The 23,687-nt window shown below is 42.1% G+C and overlaps 2 protein-coding genes across 6 annotated transcripts in view; one reads left to right on the top strand and one right to left on the bottom strand.

Moving 5' to 3' along the window:
* Positions 1-18,249, top strand: part of col22a1 (collagen, type XXII, alpha 1) — a 71,880-nt gene extending 53,631 nt beyond the window's left edge. For all 3 annotated transcript variants that reach the window (XM_085395552.1, XM_085395554.1, XM_085395553.1), the window contains 11 exons: positions 808-861; positions 5,141-5,194; positions 5,374-5,427; positions 9,096-9,167; positions 9,277-9,312; positions 9,393-9,437; positions 10,492-10,671; positions 10,780-10,846; positions 10,948-11,130; positions 16,256-16,333; positions 16,416-18,249. In XM_085395552.1, coding sequence (XP_085251678.1) covers positions 808-861; positions 5,141-5,194; positions 5,374-5,427; positions 9,096-9,167; positions 9,277-9,312; positions 9,393-9,437; positions 10,492-10,671; positions 10,780-10,846; positions 10,948-11,130; positions 16,256-16,333; positions 16,416-16,609 — 1,017 coding nt within the window. In that variant the 3' untranslated portion in view covers positions 16,610-18,249. The remainder of the gene's footprint in view (positions 1-807; positions 862-5,140; positions 5,195-5,373; positions 5,428-9,095; positions 9,168-9,276; positions 9,313-9,392; positions 9,438-10,491; positions 10,672-10,779; positions 10,847-10,947; positions 11,131-16,255; positions 16,334-16,415) is intronic.
* A 1,946-nt stretch (positions 18,250-20,195) lies between these two features.
* Positions 20,196-23,687, bottom strand: part of col9a1c (collagen, type IX, alpha 1c) — a 30,743-nt gene continuing 27,251 nt past the window's right edge. For all 3 annotated transcript variants that reach the window (XM_085395808.1, XM_085395807.1, XM_085395806.1), the window contains 2 exons: positions 23,229-23,315; positions 20,196-20,901 (listed from right to left, as the gene is read on the bottom strand). In XM_085395808.1, coding sequence (XP_085251934.1) covers positions 20,699-20,901; positions 23,229-23,315 — 290 coding nt within the window. In that variant the 3' untranslated portion in view covers positions 20,196-20,698. The remainder of the gene's footprint in view (positions 20,902-23,228; positions 23,316-23,687) is intronic.

Raw genomic sequence — 23,687 nt, forward strand, 5'->3', positions numbered from 1 at the left:
CCAGACAGCGTGATGGGTCCTGAAACAACTACCCAAAATAATCTTGGTGTCTGTGCAGACTTGCTGCATTCATGTTACCCTCAAGAAAAACCAAGTAAAACATGCAAATATAATCAGTGACGGTGCGACAAAGGACAACAAATGTAGCCGCGAGTGTCGTCGTTGGTGGCTTTGAAAACTGCCGCACCGTCACTTTCTCAACTGCTCACAAATGCATGCAGTGTGAAACTGGCGAGGAGTGTTACTTAGTCTCTGGCTCAACAGCCTTACTCACAGCAGGGGTGCAGGGTATAGCACACAGCCACGTTCGCTGTTTAGCTCGCCGCACTGCAACGTCACCTCATATCTGACACCAGCCCAGAGGCTCACCTTTTTTTTTTTAAACACCTGTTTTAATAGAGACTCATCACACCTGCTGCTTTCTTCTGGATTCTGTCAAAGCCCCGTGACCAATAGCATGGCTCATTACAGACAAGTCTGAGTGAGTCACAGCGAGGCAGGCAGCCTCCTCGCCCTGCAGCCACTCTGCAGACAGCTTATTAGAGGAATTGTTGCCGTAGACACAAGACTTACCCTTCATTATCACCTCCATGTAAATTAAACTCAATCTTAAAATTGAAAGTAGATTTTACAAGTGCAGAATGTCTCAGCGTAGTCTGGAAGCATCATATAGATTCTTATAGGAAGCTCTCTGGTCTGCAGTGTTGTGTTATTCTTATAAGCAGCAAAGGTTACATTATGAGTCATCGTAATGTAACCTTCATATTCTCTCTTTGTTTAGTTGATGTTTTTTGTTATGTGGCACAGGGAGAAGATGGAAAGCCGGGATCACCTGGACGTGACGGTAAAGCTGGGAAAGAGGTACGTGGTGGGTTTTATCAAATTTCGCTTCCTTCCTTTCTACTTTAAGTGCTTAATGCATTTTTTAGAGAAGTAGGGGAGAGCGGGGTAAGTTGTCACACTCTTCACACTGACTAACTTTTACTGAGCACCATACATCACAACGTAATAAATGTTTCACCAAATGAAAGACGGAAGTCTCGGGCACATATGATGTATTGATTACATTTTCATATCTTATCTCATTACGGAGTTGTAGACTGTTGAAAGGAGAATGTGCACTTGTGACAATTTGCCCCATCGGCAGGTAAGTTGTCACACTAGATTATCTTAAAATATGAACACAAATACTTAATTATGATTATTGATTTTAATTGTTAAATTCAAACCAAAACTGGAAATTTGAACAATTATGCCAAGAGAATTTGGAAAAAAACAATTATTTCAATCCAATACACATTTTAATCAAAACATTAAGTAGAAAGAAAACTTTAGTTTGAACTTTAAACTCAAATGTTCTCTGGCTTGCACATAAATCCATCATAACTGAATGGAATGCTGCAAATAACTTGCTTTACTTAACATGTTTATCCTCTGAACAAAACAGATGCCTTATTTCTGATTAATCAGACTCAACTTCATAGTCACAATTCTGGCACACATAAATTGCCTGGCCTGAGGTGCAAGCATCATGGGCCCATTTGTTGCATTTTACGCATTGTACCCAGGTCTCTTTTGGACGACTGTTTGAAAATGGCTCCACACAGACAAGGCAGAAGCACTCTTCATCATCTGATGATGACTCTTGAATTATTTTTCTTCTTTTAGCTGCGTTGTTCTTCATAGGTCCAGATGTTTTCCCCCCTCGCGTCCCTCTCTTTTGAAACAGCTTTTTGCTAGATTCAGCCTTATTCTTTTCTTTTTCTAGTTGCTGCTTCACTGGCGTGTCGGTTAGAATTGCTGATTTGCGTCGTTTTCTTCCTTTGCTGGATGGTTTTCGGTGGCCAGCTTTTGGATATGGCTGGATGTCCTCTGGAGTTGGTAGTCCGCTGTCAGTAATTGCAGTGCGGTAATTTATGTCAAAATCCTTTGCTGTACTTGTGATTGATTTGTTCTGCATCTTTACCTGCCTGACTGCCTTTAACATAATGTCAGGTGGTGTTCTGCCACGCTCTGTCTTTCGTTGATAATTTCGAACCATCTTACTTTCTTCCTTCCTTCCTTAATTCCTGCCTCTCCTTCCTTTCTTCAAAAACCTTATTACAAATACAAATGAATTACAATATCACAATTTTTTGGAGCATTTATTTGTACTGGGGCAAGTTGTCACATGTGACGACTTGCCCCAAAGTTAATGAGACAACTTGCCCCAAACTGACATTTATGCTAATTTTGGCTAAATGTCAGGGTTAGCTCAACATAGCACATCAGCTGAAGTATCAAAAGACACGTTAATGTCTCCTCTATTTTGTGTAAAATAATAATCTGTAACATCTATACCTAACAAAGTTGTACTGAAGAAAATTTAAAGTGATTTATTTTTCCTTTTAGGTCAAAAAAATAAAAAAGATGTGCTCACCTCAGATTAGAGCAGTCTTGACCACATGTGAACAGGAGGTTGACTATAGAAGAAGAAGTCACACAAAGTGGCTATTTCATTTTTGAGATAGAGCCTCTAGTGTTGGAGTTATGAACAGTGTGACAACTTACCCGTGTGACAACTTACCCCGCTCTCCCCTACTCAGGCCAAGGTTTATCACACAGCTGCCCTAAACTAACAGTAGTGGGAATTAGCAACCAGTATGTGCAGTTTTTTAACTTTAACATTATCGTTTATGAGTTTTCTAGAAATTTTCAAATGTACTGTTTTACAAAAAAAACCCAAAATATTATTATTATTTGACGAAACTGCCAATAATTTGCCAATTAATTTACTTGCATTCCTAAACTGAACATTTTTTAGTGAATGAATGTTATGCTTGATTAATTTCTGAGTGCTGACTCAAACTCGGGTGTAAAGATGTAAATTCAGTTACTCTCCTAATAAATAACTGTCACACAGCTGTGTGGCAGGTCGTGTGGGACACAGTTGCAGAAATCAGAGACAAAGAATAAACTAAAAGACAGTTGTATTGCCGTCCTAAAGCTCAATAATTCACAAACTCAAACAAAGAAGAAGCTGCGAAAACGTGGAACTCGAGGAAGACGCTGCGAGAGGAGAGGACGTGACAAAGGGTAGTGGAGGACAGAGACAGTAAATACACAGGAAGGTAATTAAGAAAGTGGAGACAGCTGAACAAGAACAAATCAGGAATAACAAGACAGGGGAAGCAAAACTGAACACAACACACAAGCATGAAAAGGAAAACACAGTGATTCCAGAAAAATCAAAACCCAGAGATCATGACGATAACAATATAGCTCTTAGTTTTAAACACGTTTGACAGATTTCTTCTTGTTTTTATGACGCTCTCATTCATTTATTAAGCACTGTACATATATACAGAAAGGGGCACCACAAGGAAAAATGCAGCTTTTATTATATTCAGTTTTCAGCCCTTATGGCGCACTGAGGAACAGACAATACATTTAAAGGAAAGAAACGTACACATGAAAAAAACCCAAATAAACCCTGATAATGCCTCGACTGCAGCTCTCTGATATCCCCCCTGCTGTAAACATTTGTCACCCCCTTCAAAATCCTCCAGCACGTTCTGTCTCAGTCGCTGAGCTCTTGACTGTGATCATTAATGTTGTCTGGAAGCAGATGTATTGATTGAGGGAATGCAGATAATAAAAAAGTTTCTTCCTGGCACACCATCACCGGCATCTTTAATCATGTCTTTTATAACGACTGCGGCCAAGTCGTGGCAGTGCCGTTTTTATCTTTTGACACTGTGTGAGAGTTGTTTTGTTTTTTTTGGGTTTTTTTTTTCTCTCTTCGTCAAAGTGAAAACTCGCACATACACTCAGAAACTGCAGGATTGTTATGCCCCCATTTTTCTTGTGGCACGGTGTGCAGTAGCACTTCACAAAAACCTCTTTCACCAAGCTGATCCTCTGGCTGTGAGGCAATGAGACAGAATGTTCTCACAGCTCACGTCTCCTGAAGTAAGAATATATTTTTCACCTACAACAACAACAATTCCCATTTAACAGCCTCCTACAGGAGAGGCTGCGGTCCAGTAAGGCTATGCTACGTAAGGAGATCAAATTAGCCCTTTGCATGTTTCTTTCACTATTGAGCAACACAGTCGACTGAGTGCAGCTCAAACTGCCAGGTCACAAATGAATGACCTGATGCTACACGTGATGCTACTTGAATCTGGAAAGCATGCTCCAGTGTAAGAACTGGTGTTTACACCTGCGGTTCTTTGGCTACAACGTGGCGATGCAGCGTGGTTTTTCCCATCAAATGCAGGCTCTGCAGGCAGATGCTAAAAGAGGCTGAGGAAGCTTTTCACTAAATGAATTCTGAGCTTGCTTTATTATAAACCGCTCTGCATAAATCAGAGGCCTGTAACGGCCGACTTGTCCAACAGGCAAGAAAATGGCAACAATATTTCTGTGAGCAGTAGATATTGTGGTATCCACACTGTATTTCAGAATGTGATTAATCTCCACTCTCTGCTCAGATTCAGGCAAATGCTGCACAAAGTAATTTTACAAAGCTTCGTAATGTATTGAGCCGTACTGCTAAAGCAACACAAGAGTTTCTCAAAGTCAGTCATCTGATCTCAACCCAACAAAGCACGTTTTTCAGTTACTGAAGACCAAACTGAAGGCAAAAGACCCAGAAATGGGCAACAACTGAATGTGGCTGTAGTAAAGTCCTGGCAGAGCATCTCAAAAAACGAAATCCAGCGTTTGTTGATGTCCGTGTGTTATAGAGGAGCCAGTGACATCTTATAGAATGGACCTAAATCTCTGGCACTGTTCACCTTTGATTACTCACTTGCGCTGATATCAACTGCTTTAGCGACGTTGGGGACCAATCAGAGCTTTAAAAAAAAAAAAAAAAAAAAAAAAATTGGTATAAACAGCTGTAAATTGTAAATGTTAAACGGCTGAAGAAAATAAAATACATACAGTATATAATACGAGCAATAAAAGAAATAAGTATCTTCATCTTTCCGCCAGTACACATTTACTGTAGTGATGAAAAGATGCTGCTCACTCCAGAACGGAGGGTTTTGCACTGATGCTAATATTTAGCATCTGGCCCCCATTTTGGCCTAAAGATGCGATAAAATTCATTCAACCAGTTTGAATGCAGGGTACTAATGTTGTCTTCTTACAGGGTCTTCGGGGACCTCCAGGGCCAGAAGGACTTTTAGGCCCAAGAGGAGAGCCGGTGAGTCATTTTCAGTCACTGGCATGGCTGTCTGATGCAGAGAAGAGACAGCACGGTGTCACGCTGACAGATAGGGACATAAAGTGGCACTCAAGCTGTTTCTCTCACTGCCCTTCCTCATCAGTTTTTTTCCATTATATCTTTTTTTCTTCTTCTTGTTTTTTTAACTTGTATCCCAGGGCAAGCCGGGTGAACCGGGACCGTCAGGAAAATCAGGTCTCCCCGGAACACCGGTGAGTTTCCTCTTCCTGTTCTGCAAAATCTTTGCATTCAGTTTTACTGTTTTTTCACCTTTGATGTAAGAAGCACGTATCCCTAATTTAACTCTGTGACAAGCACCCAGAGAATGAATGAGCTGAAGCAGTATTTTCAGTGATAGCAGAACAGGCGTACATGAAACTGAAGGCAAGAGGAGACTTTTTGAAGAAATGAGCTGTCAGATTTTGATGGAACATCAATGTTGCTCTGACTGGGGAGGGAACATCACTTTCCCTTGAGTGAGGAAGGGAGTTGGCCGGGTTGCTGCTAGTTGAAGAAAAGAAACCCTCAAAGTCAAGTGAATCAGGTGATCGTCATTTTCTAGAAGACTCATCTAGTAATTGTGTTTTGACGCGCACCCACAGAGACACGCCTAAGCTGAGTCTCTGGTGACAAAAGATCTGAATTGTCTGGTGATGCAGAATGCAACCAAGGTTATTGGAAGGTTTTGCACAGAGTGCCTGATATCAGGGGAAAAACAACTCTGGCTCACAAGGTTTCCTTCAGGGATGATTTTACAGTGAAAATGTGAGTGTGTGAGGATTTGGAGAAAAGCCAGCAGTGACAAAGCTATCGGTTAAAGAATTGGTTCACATTTACATTTTGAGTCTGTCAGGAAACAATATTCAAATGAGCACTTGAACGCTAAACAGGTTTCATTTGCTGTAATTATCAGTCCTGTTCAAACTGGCCATTAAATGATCCCTTTCTAAACTGCTTTGAACATAATTGACTGTAATCAGAATCTACATTCAGAGTTCACTTGAAGCAGTTGTGAGGGTTAAGCATCTTACCAAGTGGATATCGGAGTTAAATGAATTCCCTTTGCATATTTTCCTGAACTGTGTTTCCAGGCTCAGTTGCAGAGACTCAGTCTAAGCTTGTCACAGAGTAGCTAAGTAACCTTTATTAGTTGTTTAAGCTTAAAACGTTCATTCTGATTAATCTTAAAAGTAGAGCCAGTGTCCGTCATTCCAACCATGTGCAGTGGTGCAGTACACAGTAAAATGAGATGACATCCCTACACGACCATGGTGCTACATATGACATATAACAGACAACCAACACAGGACTGCATAAAGTGCAATGTGCAAAAATTGCAACCCTTCCCCCTCCAAAAAAAACAACAACAAAAAAACAAAGGCAGTGCAACACTACATAGAAGACAACGATGTGGACCCAAGACAGTGCAATAGAAATGTGCAAAAAGAACCTTGGTGTATGTGTATGAGATTGTGCAGCTAAGTGCTCAGTAGTGACAGTTTGGGAGCTGGTTCTGTGAAAGGGAGACCCTTCAGCTTTCAGGCCTGTCCTCTGTGGAACGTGCTCCCAGTTTGGGAGCTGGTTTCACGGAAGAAGGGTCTGAAAGCTGAAGGCTCTCCATCCCATTCTGCTCTTAAATTCTCTAGGAACCAGAAGTAACGCAGGAGTCTGAGAGCAAAGTGCTCTATTATGGTGATATGGCACTATGAGGTCTTAAAGATAAGATGGAGCCTGATTATTCAGGGCCTTGTATGTGACGAGAAATTTTTAATTTTAATTTATCACGGAGCCAATGAAGAGAAGTGAGTATGGGAGAAACATGCTCTCTCTTTCTAGTCCCTGTCAGTACTCTCGCTGCAGCATTTTGCATCAACTGAAGGCTTTTCAGAGAGCTCTTAGGGTGAGCTGATAATAATGAATTACAATATTCCATTTTAGAAGTAATGAATACATGAACTAATTTTCCAGCATCACTCAGACAGGATATTTCTAATTTTAGAAATGTTGCACAAATGGAAGAAAGCAGTCCTGCATATTTGTTTGATATGTGCATCGAAGGACATATCCTGGCAAAAATGACCCCAAGATTCCTCACAGTGTTACTGGAGATAGATGTAGCCACCATGATGTCCCCCAGTAGTTTCTTGGTGATGGTTTTGTTGCCATAATATGAACAATACTTCTTGCTTTGTAAGAGAAGCCTTGTATGTAGAATCGGTCCCAGCATCTGCCCTTGTTGCTACAGTAACACTAGGAAGAGCAGATGTTGGAGACTGCACTACAACCAAAGTTAATGCAACAGTGTGCAAGTCACCTTCGATGTGGTTACTTAGAAGATGGCGACCAGCCTGCAACAACTCAGTTAGTTGCTGTGACCATTATTGTTAGTAAATCTTCACCAATCTGTCTGTGAGTGATTGCAGTCAATCCGAGTCAGAGCAAACCTCCGTGTGCCAAACCTATTCAAACTCCTTGTGACTGAAAGTCATTACGTAGAGGTTCAATGTGCAATGTGTTCCCAAAAGCGAAACCCAGCCACCAAATTTATGCACAAACACTAGCAAGCTAGTGTTAGCCGATAACCTCTGTTAACCTCTGTGCACTGAACCTCTGAACCTTATAGGCTGCAGACACACAGAGCCACTAATAGTCTGTGCAAAACACAATGAAAGTTCCTCAAAAGGCACCAACTACACAAAGATGTTTCAGAGTTCATTGAGTCAAATTAGCTGAAGTGAAGCCCAATGGACAACCATCAGCATCAGTCAGAGACACCATTCCTCTAATTCTAAGGCAGCTTTGTAAGTCATATTTCACATAGAAGTACTCTGCCCTTTTTTATACGTGGGTTTTAAATACACTTAGTAGGACCTGAGAGCCCAAACAGGAGAGAGCATGCTGAGCGTGGTCAGAGGTGAAACGCTGGTGTTAAATTACTCCTTAATATCAGGTGTAATAGTAAATCATCATGATTGCTATAAAACACCTCGCAGCAGTGACATTTTTAAATGCCGTATCATTAGTATGATAAACAAACCTTTATTTGAGGGTAAATAAATCCTGAAGCAAACTGTTTATTGTAAAGCAGTGTCACATTATTGGAAATGTCACAGCTAAACGTAGAGTTGGTAACGTCAGAGTACTGAGGAAAAGGCTGAAATATGCAGAGCGTTTGTTTAGTGATTCGTGCTGAAATCAAATCAGCTTATGTGTCGGTATCATGTGCAACGAGAATGTTAATAAGCTGTGGGAAGGAATAGCAGGACCTGTGCACCGACCTGTGGGCTGAAGGATGGTATCTTTGGAGGTGGACTAAATGTTGCTAACTGGAGGGCAGACGATATGCAGGAAGTTATCAGAGGAGTCGATGATATCAGTCAGCAGAGGAAGCAGATCAACAGGAGCAGCCCGGGGGAGGGAAGAGGGCAGCAACCAGAATGCAGAAAGGTTACAGAAGGAGATGGAGAGTGATTTCAGTGGATGGCGAAGGAGATGTTCAGAGGAAGAGTCAGATATCGACCAAAATGGTATCAGATGTCAGATTTACCACGCAAAGAAAAGGAAGGGGTGCAGTGAGGAGCAGAGGTGATAGAGAAGCACATCAAAGATTTAAAATACAGCATTTTTTAAAAGAAAGTGTCGATAAAATGGGCATTAATACGTTTCTCCACTCTGTGGATGCATTAAGCAGCTTGTCTTTGAGCCCACGCGCTGGTTAGAAAATATGAATTTTAATGTTTTCAAGCCACAATATTTATGAAAATTTCATCCAGAGCTCTGCTGCATGCTGAGCAGGAAATGCAGCTAAATCTGCAGTAATGATGCAGCCCTGCTCATCTACAGTGTGCCATGTGACAAACATGTCTCTGCTGTCCTACAGGGTCTCAGGGGAGACAAGGGCGAGCCGGGCAATCCAGGGTTACCAGGCTTCAGTGGACCTAAAGGCCCCTCGGTGACTGCAAGATTATTTATTTATATATTCATGTTTTGATGTAAAGATTAATCGCAGCTCGCAAATACGAGCAGCTGTGGGTAATAATAGCTTTTATTTTGATTTCCAGGGTCCGCCCGGTCCAATTGGCCCAGAAGGAAAACAGGTAAGACTTTCCAAAAGAGAACTGATGACGTATCATCTTTATATCCACACTAACATTTACTTGTCTGTGGTATTTTGTAGGGTGTGCCGGGCAGAGCTGGTGATCGCGGTATCAAAGGAGAGAAGGTGAGCAGCGCTAGGAGTGTAAACCAAATCAGTTTTGCTGACCACTTTCGACATACACACTTACACATTATAGCAGCGTGTGACAATTACTGATGTGCCACAGGATTTTGAGTCAACCAGACAAATATGCTAGAAATGAATTTATACGTTTCCCCCCAAAATCCTTTAAAGAAACTTAAAATAAAGAAATAAGGGGGAAACTAATGACTTTATTGTGCTGAGCACACTATAATCGCATAGAAAACATGCCTGTGTGTGGGTGTGTATGAACTGTGGGGCTGTAAATGCAGGGCAAACCCACACTGCCCACATGTGGACCATAGCATTTTTGCCTTTTTATGTCCACACTGTCGGCTTGCTGATAAACAGCCCTATTGGCTCACCTGTTGGCTAACCCATACAGACCCGGCCAACATTTTACTCCACCACAGTTTTCTATGGGCAGTCTACAGTGAGGTTGCCCATAGAAAAGCCACACAGGGCTCTGTAAGGGCAAATTTGCTTTAAATGCCACACTTTAAAACAAATCTGACACAGACAGCAAGAACATTGGAGTGTGTTAAAGTGTGTGATAAGAGGATGGAGGCGTGGTGTCTGCACCATTTTATTAAAACAATGCAGGTGTCATGATACGTAGGTCTACATGCTGTTAGATCAAAACCACCAATAACGTGTGAAATGGCATTTGAGCTCTTATGTGCAGATATGAATAGAAGTGTGTTTTATTATTTTGTCTTGCTTTTGATGTGCCTTGGACACAAAAATTGATTCAGTTTGTAACAGAAGATGGTTCTCAGTGAAGTGAGTGGTCAGAATCTAAAAGTAACAGCTACACTAAAAACAGCACCGATCGTGTGAGGAAGTGATCTTAACGAAGAGATCAGACAAATCTGAATTAGTTTTGGGTATTTTTGTTTTTTTTAAATATGCACACTTCATGTATAATGTCAACCATCTTAAAAAACACTAACTTTTGCCCAGCTGCCTTGCTGGTTACTTTGGGATCATGTTCTTCGAGGCTAAACATTTACAAACATGGTGACATCTGTTCCAGGGAGATCCAGGTACAAAGGGAGATAAAGGGCAGTCAGGAGAGCCAGGTATGCCGGGAAACCCTGGTCCCCCTGGCAGGAAGGGCCACACGGGGATGATGGGCATGTCAGGACCACAAGGAGAAATCGGAGCCCCAGGGCCACAAGGACCTTCAGGAAACCCTGGCCTTCCAGGGCCCAGGGTGAGTCATAAACCCAGCTGAAATAGACTCTGAAACAATATCGGCCCTACAGCAGTATGCACAGCACCATCAGATGATAATTTTTCATTAGCATCTCTGCTTCTCCAGGGAGAGTCAGTGTCACTGGAACAGATGAGGCGGCTCATCCAGGAGGAGCTGGCAAAACAGCTGGATGGTGAGGGGTTCTTCTGGTACCCTTTGAGATATTTGTTCATTTGGGTTCAATGAGAATAACCTTGCTAGATATATTACGCTAACCTTTCTTTCTGCTTCCAGCCAAATTAGCTTATCTCATGGCTCAGATGCAGCCAGCACATGTGAAAAGCACAGCGGGCCGCCCCGGACCTCCGGGCCCTCCGGGTAAAGATGGCAGCTCTGGACGCCCTGGGCCCCCTGGAGAACCTGGGATGCCCGGACAGAATGGAGGAGAAGGACCCAGGGGACCCATGGGCCCTAAGGGTAGGACAAGATTCAGAGAAATGTTTTTTGGTTTGGTTTGCTGCTATTGGTTTGCTTATGATCGTCGGCTCATTGTTGTTTAGTTGTTTCCAAAACAAACACCCAAAATAAACCCAAAAGTATTGTGGTTCTCAACATTGTGATGAATTCCATAACATCTTTAAAGTTAGCGACAGGCATACTTTTAAATTTCTAAATAAAGCGCTTCTATAATACTGAATTAGCATTAAAATGAGCATTTTAGCATATTAGCATTCCAAACACATCCCTGACTAAATTACTCTAAATGACGACACTAGCATGTTTTAGTATTTCCTGCCTGACTTATCAGACCACACACAAAATGTGTATCAACCAGCGACTTTATGTAAAAGATGGACGGAGCTTCCAGTTGTGAGTGCACAGTGTAAATTTTGTTAACACCTACTGTGCCGCATAGTGGTTGGCCATCTTGCGTTTCCTCTCAGTTTCTATTGCAGTTTGTGCATAAAACATTTTTGTGCATACTATATTTTAACACATTTTAATCATATCAAAACAACAAATCAGGAATACAAAAATGTGGCCAATATTTTGTGATATTTTACATTTTTATCCCCAAACGAACTCAAACACTGGAGTTTATCGAGTGAGCGTAGGCTGTTAGATCGCTGTTTACATCTCAATCCCAGGTTTAGAGTTTCCACAACTATTTACCTTGGAGGAGTTTGTCAAACCTTGTGAAATATGAGTCGATGAGTCAGTGAAGCTCACTTCTGTCCGATGACATGATGCTGAGGTGAGCTCTTGAGGTGTTGTAGAAAATGTCTGTCAAAGCACTGCTGCTTTTACTGAAGCTTTCTTCGAAGTGGATCTACAGTTGACAGACGCTTGGTGAATAAACTCTCACATGGTGTAAAAGTGTGAGTTAGCTGGCGTAATGTTAGCTTATAACCAGATTAGCATCAGTCTCGGACATTGTCTCCTGCCCCATGCATGAAGCTGTTGGAGAACTGGTGCTCGTTCAGTGACACACTGCTGCATCATGGGTGCACAAAGGAGCATTGCTGCCTTCCTCCCAGCAGCTGTTAGACTTTTTAACCATCATTGCTCCCAACAAAAGCAATACGATGTTTATATTCTAGTTGTTTATATCACTGCTGCTATTTGCACATTTTTTCTATTTTCTGTTTTTAATCATTTTTAAAATTAATATTTAATACTTAATTTAATTAATAATTAATTAAATTAATTAAACTTAATAACTGTACAGTTTTTGTCTCCAATGAGGGACAATAAAGGATATTTCTATTCTACTCTGTTGTATCCTGGCAGGTGTTTAGCCAGCTGGTGAGGTAGATGAAGGGGTGGTGGAGATATATAGTTTAAAACATCCATCCATCCATCCATCTTCATCCGCTTTGTCCGGGGCCGGGTCGCGGGGGCAGCAGCCTAAGCAAAGAGGCCCAGACCTCCCTCTCCCCAGCCAACTCCTCCAGCTTATCCGGGGGAATACCAAGGCGTTCCCAGGCCAGCCGAGAGATATAATCTCTCCAGCGTGTCCTGGGTCTGCCCCGGGGCCTCCTCCCGGTGGGACATGCCTGGAACACCTCACCCAGGAGGCGCCCAGGAGGCATCCTTGTCAGATGCCCGAACCACCTCAGCTGGCTCCTTTCGATGTGGAGCAGCAGCTGCTCTACTCTGAGCCCCTCCCGGATGGCCGAACTTCTCACCCTATCTCTAAGGGAGAGGCCAGCCACCCTTCGGAGGAAGCTCATTTCTGCCGCTTGTATCCGCGATCTCGTTCTTTCGGTCACTACCCACAGCTCGTGGCCATAGGTGAGGGTAGGGACGTAGATCGACCGGTAAATTGAGAGCTTCGCTTTTACACTCAGCTCCCTCTTCACCACGACGGACTGGTGCAGCGTCCGCATTACTGCAGCTGCAGCCCCAATCCGTCTGTCGATCTCCGGCTCCCTTCTCCCATCAGTCACGAACAAGACCCCGAGATACTTGAACTCCTCCACTTGGGGCAGGAACTCATCCCCGACCCGGAGTGGGCACTCCACCCTTTTCCGGCTGAGAACCATGGCCTCAGATTTGGAGGTGCTGATCCTCATTCCCGCTGCTTCACACTCGGCTGCGAACCGTTCCAGTGCGAGCTGGAGGCCCCCACCCGATGAAGCCAACAGAACCACATCATCTGCAAAAATCAGAGATGAGATTCTGAGGCCACCAAAGCGAAAGCCCTCCGCCACTTGGCTGCGCCTAGAAATCCTGTCCATAAAAATTATGAACAGAACCGGAGACAAAGGGCAGCCCTGGCGAAGCCCATCACCCACCGGAAACGAGTCCGACTTATTGCCGGCAATGCGAACCAAGCTCTTGCAACGGTTGTATAGGGATCGAATGGCCCGTAGCAATGGGCCAGACACCCCATATTCCCGCAACACCTCCCACAGGACACCCCGAGGGACACGGTCGAATGCCTTCTCCAAGTCCACAAAACACATGTAGACTGGTTGGGCAAACTCCATGCACCCTCAAGTATCCTGGAGAGGAGAAAGAGCTGGTCCAGTGTTCCGCGACCAGGACGAAAACCGCATTGTTCCTCCTAGTTTAAAACAGTTATTAGTAATATCTAGGTATTTAGAATGTCAGATAATAATTCCTTTGAGGTACACAGAGTTAGACCTGCTGTAACGTGGGTTGTATTCAGTGGTTGAGAGGAGGCTGCAGTCAAAAACTCCCGATGACACTGGTACTAGGAATTCCACAGTGCTTCTCCTTTAATAAACACACTCTTCACTAACCTTACAAGGCCCGGTTGAACGGCTGCAGTCTTGTCATACACGAAGCGAGCAGTGTTCATACAACCCGTAATATTACTTTGAGTTAGGGAGGTAAAGATATGAGGTCCATCTCAGTCTATACGTCCATGTGCAAGCACGTTTCTCCCACATCGTACAGAGGGCAGTGACACATACTAGTGACATCACTAAACATTAACTTGGGTTGTCTTAAAGAGACACAGTTGTGACTGTTACACTGTTTCTACATTCTTCTCAGTAGAGCTTCTTTCAGCGTGTCAGAGGAGAAAGAAGTCAAACTCCTGCATGGGGCTAAACTACGAGAAGATAACAGAACAAATGGGAATGAAATAAAAACTTAAAGTGAGAAATGGATGGATTATGTAGTGTGGGATTTTAAAAAAAAAATCCTTTTTTGTGCTTGTTAAGTCACTGATGAGGTCCAGAGAGATTTCATGTCAGAGACTGAGAGAGAGTGGAACAGCGGTGGTTGAGTTGAGACTTCGTCCTGTCTGCGTTTGTGCGCCTCACACCAGCTGCTCCTTTAAACTTTCATCTTAGGGCTCCCTGAGACAAAAGTTGTGCATGCCGTCTTCACAGCAGCTGTTTCAACATGACATTATCAGGTAACCACAGGTGTAACGCGAATTCTGACCCTGCTCCTTTTACACAAGCTAGTGTCGCTGTGGCCTTCATAGTGGCCTTCTTTCCTGCCTGTGACGGCGTAAACAGGACATAGTTAATCCGATCAATCCTGCCTGCGTTCACCCTGCTGTGACATGTCAAAATGTCTCCTGAGAAAGAGAAAAAAGAAAGAAGCTGACGGGTTTGTAGACGCTAAATGCCTGAATCACTGCGTGCATCCTGTTTAAAATTAATGGTATACAAGCCCGAGTGGATTTTTATCTACTGAGGTCATTGCAGTCATTCTAAAGCCGATGCAGTACTGTCATAAACTAGCAGACTGGCTGTAATACAGAGTCAGTATGCTGTTTGATCCTGTGGGAGCTGATCAGCTTTTTTCGTTCTTCAAAGCAGCTTTTTGTTTAGTTGTCAAACCAACATATCCATAAATTTAAACCTGGGAGCAGAGTTCTGTACGATGAAGCGAGTTCAGCATGCCCAGCGTATCGTTCCGTTAGCTGATTCACAATTACAATCAGGAAAAAGGTCGCACAAAACTGGTGATCAACTTGTAACGCAGCAGCAAAATCATCTGACCAATCGTGAATATGGAAAGTGTGCTGGAAACAGAGTAGCTGATGTTTACAAAGTAAGATAAACCTGTAATATTAGGTGGAAAAAGAGTTAAATACACATTACAGACTTGAAAGTAACACAGCTGCTGCAGACAAAGCAGTGGTGAGAGTGTAGGAGGAAAAGAGCTGGAGTAGTTTAGATTTGTAAGCACTATATAAATCTGTGAGGGCCTTAAATGTTTTGGACAGTAAGACTGGAGAAGAGCGACTGTATTAATAAAGTTCATCTTATTTGAAGCCAGGAAAGAAAGTTGGCAAAATGCACGTTTAATTAAACTAAAGGTAAATGTGCGTAAGACAGCTCTGGTGGGAGTTCAGTCTGAGAGCGAAGAAGAAATATCAGAAGAGAATTCAAACACAGGTTTAGACTTTGACTATATGTGACTAGGCAGAAAGCCGTGGTCACACAAATTAAAAATTTATATTCTCTTTTGGAAAACAATTCAATTCAATTTTATTTACACAGCACCAAATCACAACAACAGTTGTCTCAAGGTGCAGAGAGAAACCCCTCAATCATGTCAGAATCAGAGTCAGAATATGACCCCGCTGAGCAAGCACTTTGGCAACAGTGGGAAGGAAAAACTCCCTTTAAACAGGAAAAAACCTCCAGCAGAACCAGACTCAGGGAGGGGCGGGGCTATCTGCTGCCACCGGTTGGAGGTGTTTATGATCTTGTTTAATGAAGTTATTTAGTCTGTGCAATGTCTGGAAACTGTGATAAATGTCTGTTCTAGTTTGTCGTCCTTAAATGTTTCCAGTCGTAACTTGCAGAGTTTTAGTGGTTTATTCTGACAGCAGTCCCCTCCTCTTTGATTTGCTTCATTTTCACCCCTTTGATGATGCAGGCATAATGAGAACATGATGTTCACTGCAGCACCCTACCTGCTTCACACAGCAGCAGCCTCTGACCATATTTCACGCTGGTTTAGACATCTAACGGCTGAAACTGAACAAATATGTAAATGTATGAGAATCTGTGATGAATTGAGCTGCTTAATGCAGGAGAGAACCACATCCTCGCCTTAAAACTGATAAACGTTGTTCATTCTGTTTCTGTTCCTGTGTATGTGTCAGGTGAGAAAGGAGCAACGGGAGAGAAGGGAGACCCCGGGATTGGTGAAAGAGGAGAGCCAGGTCCTGCTGGACCCATAGGTAAGGATTTTACATACTCTGACTCTTAGAAGAGCTGGTCCAGTTCTAATAAGTTTCCTTAATGCTCTACTTCCGGTTCCAGGCCCAGCAGGTATGCCTGGTTACGGCAAAGACGGAAGCCCGGGACAAGCCGGAGCCCAAGGAGAGCCAGGAAACCCCGGCCCCCATGGTCAGCCTGGACCTCCGGGCCCTGCTGGCCAGTGCGACCCAACCCAGTGTGCCTACTATGCCAGCCTGGCACAACGGCCCCACAACAAAAATGTGAAGGGGACTTAAAGAAGAAGAGCCAAGCAGAGTTGGGAGACCAGCTGTATTTATGAACTTAATCAAGAATCAAGAACTTTTTTTTTTTGTTAACCTCAGTACAGACGGCTGAAGCCACAGGTGCTGCCGGTCAGATTCTATGTTTTGATTTTGGTACGACGCTCGGGATGGATGGGGATTAAGCAACGTGGGAGTTTCTTTCTGATCTAATATGGGATAAAGAGGGCAGCTAGTTTTTTTTCCTCACTTGCATGCTTCCTGTAAATATATAGGAAGATAACACGGATGGCACGGCCCGAACATCAGGAGTAAAGATCCTGCTATTCGATATTATATCATTTCATCAGTAATCATCTCAGTCAGGTGCTTCGCTGCTTGCCTCACACCGTTCTGCATCAGCCACCCTTCACAAGTTAGCATCAGGTAGCACGTGTCATTCACTGCTCACTGAGTCAGTGACTGACACAGTCGCAGTAATTACTCAGTGTCACTTTTCCGGCCATTGATTGGGAGAAAACGGTGGCAGACGGTGAGATGCAAACAGCAGCAGTGGGTTTTGTGTCGGTTCGAGTGATGAATCAATTGCATTTCATCCACAGCAGCATGTATGTTGTTATATCGCATTTGTTTTTGGTGACACACGGATGCAAAAACAAACGGAAAAATAAAATGTCTTTTAGAGAAATGCGCCTTTAAAATAGTGCAGTTTGTTTGGTTCATTTAGACAGGTAGGAAACACGATTTTATTCTGGGAATAAACTGAAGGCGGCAGGAATGGCCTCTTTGTCACAACCCACAAATTAGCATCTCTGCAATGTCATTTCATGCTTTGGTGAGATTTGAAGGATTTCATTCCAGAAGTCTTGTTTGTATTTGTGCATGTGACATTTAAGGGTGGATATCTAGGGGTTTTTTGTGTTTTTGTAAGGACTTCATTTAAGTTTGCTCTTTTGACCATGAATATATGCCATGTAATGATTTGTTCCAGAAGATGAGACAGCAAACAGTGTCGCTGTTAGATTTGTGCTTTCATGTTTAATGAAGCGGCTCCGGTCACTCTCTCTGAGCTACACATAGACCTGAACAGCAAACAGCTTTGAGGAGGTGGTGTAATTGCAGCCTTTGTTCACCTTTCTTGAAAAGCGGCCTATTTCACTCCGCTTTCCCTAAACCTGTCACTTCCTCTCTGTCTCTGTGATGCTTATTAAGTGCCTGTAGCTCTGGCCTGCTCTAAAACACACACTGTTCTTATTTGTACCCTGAAACCTGAAACTGGAGAGCCAATCTCTTGCATCTTGATGATCGGACTGTTGTGGTAACAGTTTGAACAATCCCTTTATCTTATGTCCCTCACGGACCAATTAGAGTTCCTCCCAACCTCAGACACCTTGGTTATCTAGAACCAATTAAAAATAATGTTCGTTTTAAAAGAACAAAGAAACTCCTTCAAATAAAGACGAATAAAAGCATCTGAATGTGAGCTTGACAGATCTTACAGTATGATCTAATGGCTGATTATACTTTGTCATTATCTCTGTCTCAGGTTACATAACACAAGATCATTTATGAAGAGAGTGAAGACAGAGCCGTTTTCATAAACAGTTGAGTTAAAGTTAGTCTGTCAGTTTTGGAAAATGGAAATACATCATTGTCATATTGCAAATAGAAAAATGTTTACTCCACAAGCAATCAAATATAGCTTCGCAAAATGTATCAGTGCCAGAGGGGCGTTCCTAGCCTTGAAAGCTAGCAAGCAGCCAGTGTAGCTAGCCACAGAGAGCGCACGTGTTAGACAAAGCTTCCGGTCTTTGTGGGGAAAACTTGCACGTTCTTGAAAACTACCTGGCAGATGATTGGATGAACCATCTAGCACAGGCCTGTAGATGCAAACTGTAGATTATAGCCATGGTGATGCCAAGTTTGCAAAGCCTTTGTATCACTTTTAGAAATATAGCAGTGTCTTCTCAGTAACAGGGTAGGCGATTCCTTACGGCACGCTCTGCTTTATCTTGGTTTCTTTCTATAATGCAAATTACAATATATATGTCATGTGTGCAGAAGGCTGTAAACCAGAGATTGAGACTGCACACTCATTATCAACATCTTAAAGGAGGTCATGAAGTGAGCAGTAAGGTCATTTTCCTCATAGACTTTCCTTACAACTGGACCTTTTTGCAGCCATACGCTGACAAAGAATCCATGTATAAGACACTTCCACACTGGCTTCACTTTCAGATGTGGAAGCAATGTTCATTTTGACTGGTGCGGCTACAAGCACAGAGTTTAAACCCTGGCATGATTGTGGATCCTTCAATCCAGAAGTCTGACATATTACCGTAGCTGTTGCATATGTCTGCAACATTAAACTAATTAAAAATTACGTATTTTGTTCATTAGTTCATGGTTCTGGCAGGATTAGATATTCAGCTAGCTTGAATTTATCTTGCATTAATACCCCAAAATGAGTCATTCATAACTGTAGACTAAATAGCTAACTTAGAAATGCTAAGCTAACCCTGTTCCTTATTTTTGTCTCAGCTTTTACTCCACCAGTGCCTTCAGAGCAGCTCTTATAGTTAAGAGTTTCGGTACATGACAGCAATTTCAAAAACATGCATTCTGTGTAGAATCAACATGGCTCTATGTGACCTGCACTTTCTACCATTTCCATATGTTCCCTATCCCATATTTGCCACTGAACGATTTGTAAATTGCAACAAACCACCTGTCTGGTGGTTTTGTAAATGGTCGTTACAGTTACATCAGCAGATGTTGCATCAGCGTTGGTGAGGGAGAGTATTTGTAATGCATAGAGGCTGTAACTTGTACTGTTATACTGCTAAATTAATCAGGATTTGATCAAATAGAATCATGTTGTAATGAATTAACTGCATTTTATCAACCCTTTCCCAAATTTTCCTGATAAATCGGTGCTAAGATATTTTAAAGTAGTAGCATATTGTAAGTATTCGAACCACACCTGTACTGTATAATAAAGACTGGAACAGATTCATTTTATAACTCGGACTTTTGCCTCGTCATTTGAAAAGCCAGTACTCGTGCTCTTTCACGTAATGCTGAAATACAAGCAGACCCATTCGGTTTCATTGAATGTTCATCTCTTTACAATGAAAATGTTTATGTTATTCATTCAAGAGCTCCAGCCCTGCTCTGTCACTAATGCATGATAATCAATTCCAAGACGGAGACATCCATCATGTTTTATGTCTAAACCTGATTATAGAAATCATGCTGCACTCTTCTCCTATACCAAGCTTCATGAACCTTGAGCATCCATTCACTTACAGTACACATCTATAAACACGATGTCTCCGAGCCACGATAACATCTGTTAGATGAAAGGGTTGTCCTTGGAATGGCTCCTATGCCGACTCCTTCCTAACCGCTTACATAAAAGTCATATTTGATCTGTGAGTGTATTTGTGTTGTGCAGACAGAGGTGAGGATGGTGTTGACTTTCCTTTGTAACCAGGCAACTGTGAAATGCCTTGCTGAATCAACATTATATCCATAATAACCCGGGGACTTTTTGTCTGGACAAAAAAGGCTGTGGAATTTCATGATGGCACACTTTCAAAACACAACACTTTATTGCAGCATTTGAACAAGATCATCGATTTGACAAAATGAGGGGAACAAATGTATGATCCTAAATTAAATAGCAGGTTGAAGATATAATCTCATGTCTGATGTTAGTATCAGGTTTTGGTTTTTTTTTTTGTAAAACCTAGCTTCACTATAAGATTGGATCATGATCGCTTCAATATGGGTCACATAATAGACTTTAATATTAGCTAAAAGAGCAGAATTGATATTGAATGACTGTGGTGGGTGACTTGTGTGCCCTGGACCTGCCATCAGTCAGAAGTTGCTCCGGGATGAGTAACAGCGGTTTTTGAATGTTGGGTTAGTTGACATCTGTCCAGTAATCTCCAATTGTGCCTCACTTCTGTTTCCCTGTCCGTCTCTTCGTTCCGTGGTTCAGATGGAGACTTCCAAAGATCACCGTGCTTTGACAAGTCCTGAAATGTGGTCACTGGCAGGATGAGATTTGGAGTGTTTCAGTGAGCTTGGGGTGTGTCATGGGTTTTTGTAGCCAATGGATTTCTTCCCACCAACCATATAAAGTGGAGGATGTCTGCCTATACAGGTTGATGGGTCACAAAAGCCAGGAGACCCTGGGAGCCCCCTTGGACCAACAGGTCCAGGGATACCAGGACTACCTGTCTCACCACGGTCTCCGTTTCTACCATCCTTTCCAATGCCGGGGGCGCCGGTTGCACCTGAGGAAACAAAAACATGTTAAGTATTATGTCAACTTAAAGTGAAAAATGGTATTTTGTAAAGAAACCATATCTGCAAAAGTCAGATATAGTGGCTTCTGCACCAGGAACAATACTTTTCATGTCACACATGCTACTCTTTGGCAGTTTATAAAGGCAATAGGTAAATAACCACTGCTATGCAGATGGCATCCAGGTATATTTATCTATGAAAGTAGACGACACAAATGATTTAGTTAAGTTACAGCCATGCCTTAAAGACATAAAGGTGTGGATGATGTGCAGTTTCGATATTTAGATAAAACTATGTTATACCTTCTTCTTTTTTTTAAACTTTTCTTTTGTTACATTTTATAATATTACACACTAATCTCATCACCACATATTACCACATAGAACAGTATAATGTAGAACCTTCCCCTTTCTTAACCCTAACCATCTGTTCATTTAATTCTAGGATTCCAGGAATAAAGTGGTCAATATCTGAATATGAATGACACAACACTAAGACAAGTCAAACTGCGGGTGCACATTAACAACCTACTAAAACAGCCACACACACGTGATCCATATGTGATCCATATCTCACAGAAATCATCCTTCATTCATTTTAAAGTATATTTCACATAACTTCTCTCAGATATCTAGCATGGACGGGGTGAACTGGGATCTTTCCAGTTTAAAAAATAAGATGATGGGCTAACAGGCAAGCAAAAGAAAAAAGAAGCATTATCGACATTTGTTACACCAGGTCGTGTTTTCAGGTTTTACACTAAATCAGCTGATCTGGCTCAGCTGGTATTTGAGACTCACTCGTTCTTTGATGCACACATTAAACAAGTCTCTAGTACGTTGTGTCTTTCACTGGCATAAATGTTGGTACAATTAGAAACATCCTGTCTTAGTATGACCCTAAACAATATACTTTTGCTACTTTGAGAGAGGCTGCCCCTCCCTGGATAAAAATACTAATAAAAAAAAACAGGAAAAGGTATAAGATTGTGTAAACAATTACTTTTAGTGGTGAAGGAACTACTCATCCCATAATCCATTGCAAATCCCAGTTTCCAGAGCAATGTCTTCTAACCTTCTTAAATGGTATCCTTTTCATTGTTGTGTATATATTGAATTATAACAGTGTAATTGTGTGTGTGGTAAAGTATGGCCTAGCTCTCAGTAAGTACAGCGCTCTGTAACTCGCTGTATTAACCGTTCTTGCAGTTTAGTCAACCTGAAATTTTCTGGTTTCCATAGTAACTGCTCCACCAAAAGGAGATGTTGCAGAGATGTCAGTTTTTGGGTAGAGTAGGACTTTTCAATTCAATTTCAATTTCACAAAAGTTGCTTCGAGGTGCTTTATTCTGTAAGGTAAAGACCTTACAATGGAACAACAATCAGAAACGCCCCATCAGCTTCCACTTGGAAAAACTTCCTTTTACAAGAACTAGGCTCAGCTGTTCTTTCCAGTGCCGGGGACGCCAAACTAGTAGGTAAAGGCTGGGATCTTTACATCTGAGGTTGGGCTTTGTAAGTAGTTTAATTATCACCACTTTAAAAGCCGGCGGTACAACCTGTGGCCTGTTAACAGATGAAAACATATTAAAGTTGCTGTACTTAATGGTACATCAGATGAAAGGCTGCGAATAACAGTAATGTTTTCTTTACTGCTTAAAATTTTATTTGTAAAGAAATGAATGAAGTCATTGCTACTTAAAGGAATAGTTAAAAGAATAGTTGGCCCAACAGAGCCCTGACTCTCTGCTGTTGTTACTGTTGTCCTTGATCAGTGATGAATAGCGAGCTATCGAAGCTTTATTGAGGGTCTTTTTTAAATAAAGTAACAAACTATTTTTTCTACGACATTTCACATTGCACTTTTAAAAAACAAGGTTGATGTCAATTAGATTTATGCGTCTACTATCAGTTCAAGTAATACAACAGCTTTGGACGGCTATAAAATAATGGCTAAATATCAAAATCCCTATGAAATCTTTACTTCCAGAGCCCCACAGCGGAGCTCTATAGTGGTCACTACACTGTGGTACTTTCTGTTGGTGATTTGTGGAGCATTTTAAATGGAATGATCTGACAAATAAATTGTCCTGCTGTGAGATAAAGCCTGTATTTGAGCAAGTTGAATGACTTTTATACAGTACAGTATATATATTTATATTTATATGTGAGGGCTATCTCTCTAACGTGCTACAAAAACTGCACTTTTAATGAGAATTAAAAATTAAAGTCAGTTTTTAGCTCAGTTTGACATTTTGAAGACCCCCTGTTTACTGTGACCAGCGCTCTGCTCTAATTACAACAAGAATCCTTACCTGGTGCACCTGGTGCGCCTTGGCTTCCTTTGATTCCCACACCATCCTCTCCCCTGTCTCCCTTGTCTCCCCTCTCCCCGGCATCACCTGCACAGGGACACGCACATTGATGCTGAGATGAAATGGAGAGGCACAGCTATAGGCACGTAATTAGGAAACTTAATGACTCCACTCTGATTCCGCCCTGTTTAGTGCATCATTGATTGTATAATGTTATGCATCAGTGACTCTCTTCCATCCTCAGAGCTCTCTGCATAACGTCTTTCAGCGTTTGCTTTGGCAAAGACAAAGGCATACTGCCAGAGCTGACAGCATTGTTTTCTCTAAAGGCTTCATTTAATTTTTTCCACTACAGCCACTCTAGGATTGGAAGGTCTCCAAGAAAATAGAGAAGAAGCAAAAGGCTATCACAGCCTCGCAGCTTATCTGTCATGGTGTGGGTGAAACGCATACATAATG

This window comes from Rhamphochromis longiceps, linkage group LG22, assembly GCF_057381845.1.
Source record: "Rhamphochromis longiceps isolate RC_006_pf linkage group LG22, R_longiceps_female_GT1.1, whole genome shotgun sequence".
NCBI classification, from domain to species: domain Eukaryota; kingdom Metazoa; phylum Chordata; class Actinopteri; order Cichliformes; family Cichlidae; genus Rhamphochromis; species Rhamphochromis longiceps.